We start from the raw sequence: 3,373 nt of genomic DNA on the forward strand, positions 1-3,373 counted from the left end.
TACACATTAATCTGGGAAAGAAAACCTTCCACAGAAGGCATTGTTCTCCATCTCATCAAATCTAGGCCACATGCCTCTCTTATACCAATACATGGCCAAGTCACATGGACTATCATATACCATCCCAGGGCTAAGATAAGAATCTTTCCCAAAATTGAAAAATCTCCACCTAATATCTAACTAGATAGGTGTTCTCAGCATAATCTGGTATGGAAAAGGCTTTAGGATAGGCAACATATACAGCAATCAATGACAGAAGAAATTTCAGAAGCAATGCATGATCAAGTACCAAATCTGGAGAACGAGTATGTAATATAAAGACTGAAAACTGTTTATTATATGTGACATTTTTACATGTAGACTATTGTGTGCTGAATCTCTGGTGACTTCTCTAAAAGGATTTTCTGGAATGCAAGCTAGCTTATCATGACTTGTTTAATAAATACAATGTATTAGTTAAAATAAACTTAACTGTAAATGGTTTTAAGAGACTAAAGGAAAAATAAGAAGGACACCCACCTCCCATCCTTGACAGATTTGACTTTTGAAAGAGGAGATTTTATGTGTAACAGATCAAGGGAAATAAAAAAGTTAAGATGAAGGGAAAAGGCTGATGCCTCTAGATCCTTGGGGAGGGCTAGAGTATATTTGGAAGTGCTGACCTTGAAGAGCACAGAGCACTGGTTAGAAGAATGCATTCTCAAGTCCTAAAACTCTTCATACAGTCCTAACGTTACCACCTCATCTTTCTCAGGCAGTTTCATTTGTGAAGTGGGGATAATAAAATTGAGTCTATTTTATAGAGTCATTGAGAGGTTTGAAAGAATTAATATACTTAACACAATTGCATAAATACACTCAAATCTGTTATCTGTGATTATTACAATTATTAGTTACAATTACATTTACTCCTCTTTACTTTCAGATATGCAATATTTTATTTTTAGCTCCTCATTAAGTAATCTGTTTACTAAAGGTGGTCTTGGACCAATGGTGATAATGATGTCATAAAAAGTATTAGAATTATTAAGCCTATACACCTGGGTTCCATTTAAACTTAAAAAGTAAATAAATAAATAAATAAATAAATAAATAAATAAATAAATAAATAAACTTTAAAAGCCCAATGTAGTGAGTGATAGGATATACTCAAGTACTTTTGTCATGGTGATCTCTATAAGCCCAAGAGAAGAAGGGAAACATTTTTAAAAAATTTTTACTTAAATTAAATTTAATTAACATATAAAGTATTATTCATTTCAGAGGTGGAATTTAGTGATTTATCTGTTGCATATATCACTGCATACCCAGTGCTCATGACTTCAAGTGCCCTCCTTAATGCCCATCACCAATTCCCCCTTAACCCACAAACCCCCTCCAGCAACCCTTCTTGTTTCCTATAGTTAATAGTCTCTTATGATTTGCCTCCCTCTCTGTTTTCATCTTATTTCATTTTTTCCTTCCCTTCTTCTATGTTCATCTGTTTTGTAAAAAGGAAAATTTAAAGGGGCTATAAAAGGCTGAGGTAAGAGAATAGAGAATTACATATTTATGTGGAATGAGAATACTTAGGGCAATGGTCAGGATAATGATCAAGAAACCTTTGAGAAAAAAATTTTAAAAAGATTTAAGTATAGGGTGAAAAATAAAGTAACTCCTTTTGACTCTATCTGCAAAATTTATAGTCACATATTTTCCTTCACATATCCCCTTTTATGTACTAAATTTGCTACTAAACTTATTCCCTCCAAATTCTTCATTTTTCTCTTCTCAGTCAATTATATCTAACTTATTTTGCAAGGCAAATAGGGAAGCTATGTTTCTGCCAGTAATAAGTTCTCTTTTTAATTTTTATCTTCAGGTCACTTGAAAATCAGCTCTCCTGTCCAGTCAATGGGTGGATTAAATGATTCTGTGGTCACCGAGATTGTGTTACTGGCCCTTTCTTGTTCTTGGGAGAAAAAGCTCTTTCTCATCTTGATATGTTCTTTGCTCTATTTAGCAGTCATCTTGGGAAATCTTTTTATTTTGTTTTTGGTAATTTTTGATTCTCACCTACATTCTCCCATGTACTTTCTGCTGGCCAACCTGTCCCTCATTGATGTGTGTCTTTCCTCTACCACAGTTCCCAAAATAATCAAAGACCTCTTAAATGAATACAAAATAATTTCTTTCCAAGGTTGTATGGCACAGATATGCTTCATCCACATCATAGGAGGAGTGGAGATGGTATTACTTATAGCCATGGCATTTGACAGGTGTACAGCAATATGTAAACCTCTTCACTACTTGAAAATCATGAACTCTAAAATATGTATTTCATTCGTAATCACTGGATGGGTAAAGGGAGTGATTCATGCTATGTCTCAGTTTTTATTTGTTATAAACTTGCCTTTTTGTGGGCCTAATAAAGTAGACAGCTTTTACTGTGACTTTCCTAAGATCATAAAACTTGCATGCACAGATGCAGTCAATTTTGAGTTTATCGTTACTGCTAACAGTGGCTTCATGAGCATGGGCACCTTCTTCCTGCTAATCCTTTCCTACTCACTCATTTTGATTACAGTCTGGAAACGTTCTTCAGGAGAATTATCCAAGGCATTTGTTACTTTGTCAGCTCACATCACTGTGGTTTTTTTGTTTTTCACCCCATGCATGTTTCTGTATGTCTGGCCTTCTCCCCCACCTTCAATTGATAAAAATCTGTTCATTGTGGAGTGTGCTATCATCCCTGTCCTGAATTCTACCATCTATACACTAAGGAACAAAGACATAAAGGTAGCTATAAAAAGACTGAGCAAAAAGATATCTTATTCCACATTTTTTTGATCACATCTTTCTTGGAGCTCTAAAACTAACCATCCCACTACATGGTGACCCATCCCTATTTAAGTACCTCAAACTTAACATCCTGAATGAACTCATCATCTCCCATCCTAGGCCTGTTGCTACTTCACCTGTGGAGTATATGACCATTACCAATCATGGGAAAGTAAATTCATCATATGAAGAATTGATATTCTAACAGAAAATAGCATAATCTGACAAAGAACATTTTAATTTTGGACTGTCGTTTATTTTTCAAATAAAAATGTAAAAACATTGTTTCTGCAATTCATAAGGCCTAAAAATAACCTGTAAATTGATTCTGATGAATGAATGAACATCAAGAATCATCACATTAAATTGCTGTGTGTGTGTGTGTGTGTGTGTGTGTGTGTCCAATGGCTTTACTTATTATTTAAAAGAAGGCCCAGAGACAAATTGAGCAGGCAGGGAGTTTATTGGATGGGGCATTGGGAACACATTTGTTCAGAAATGGAGACAGGAGAAGGGAAAAAAGAGGATACCAACAGAGGGTATATTTAGTGGT

General features: G+C 34.8%; 1 protein-coding gene across 1 annotated transcript; it reads left to right on the forward strand.

Moving 5' to 3' along the window:
- Nucleotides 1–1,893: 1,893 nt before the first annotated feature.
- On the forward strand, nt 1,894–2,829 carry LOC121477672 (olfactory receptor 4F21-like). Its single transcript, XM_041732086.1, has one exon. The coding sequence runs from the start codon at nt 1,894–1,896 to the stop codon at nt 2,827–2,829; it is 936 nt and encodes a 311-aa protein (XP_041588020.1).
- The last annotated feature ends 544 nt before the right edge of the window (nt 2,830–3,373 follow it).

The sequence above is a fragment of the Vulpes lagopus genome, chromosome 2 (genome assembly GCF_018345385.1).
Source record: "Vulpes lagopus strain Blue_001 chromosome 2, ASM1834538v1, whole genome shotgun sequence".
In the NCBI taxonomy this organism is placed as follows: domain Eukaryota; kingdom Metazoa; phylum Chordata; class Mammalia; order Carnivora; family Canidae; genus Vulpes; species Vulpes lagopus.

Excerpts from the sequence above, each read along its gene's own strand:
- LOC121477672 (XM_041732086.1), top strand. The coding sequence starts at position 1,894 with ATGGGTGGATTAAATGATTCTGTGGTCACCGAGATTGTGTTACTGGCC.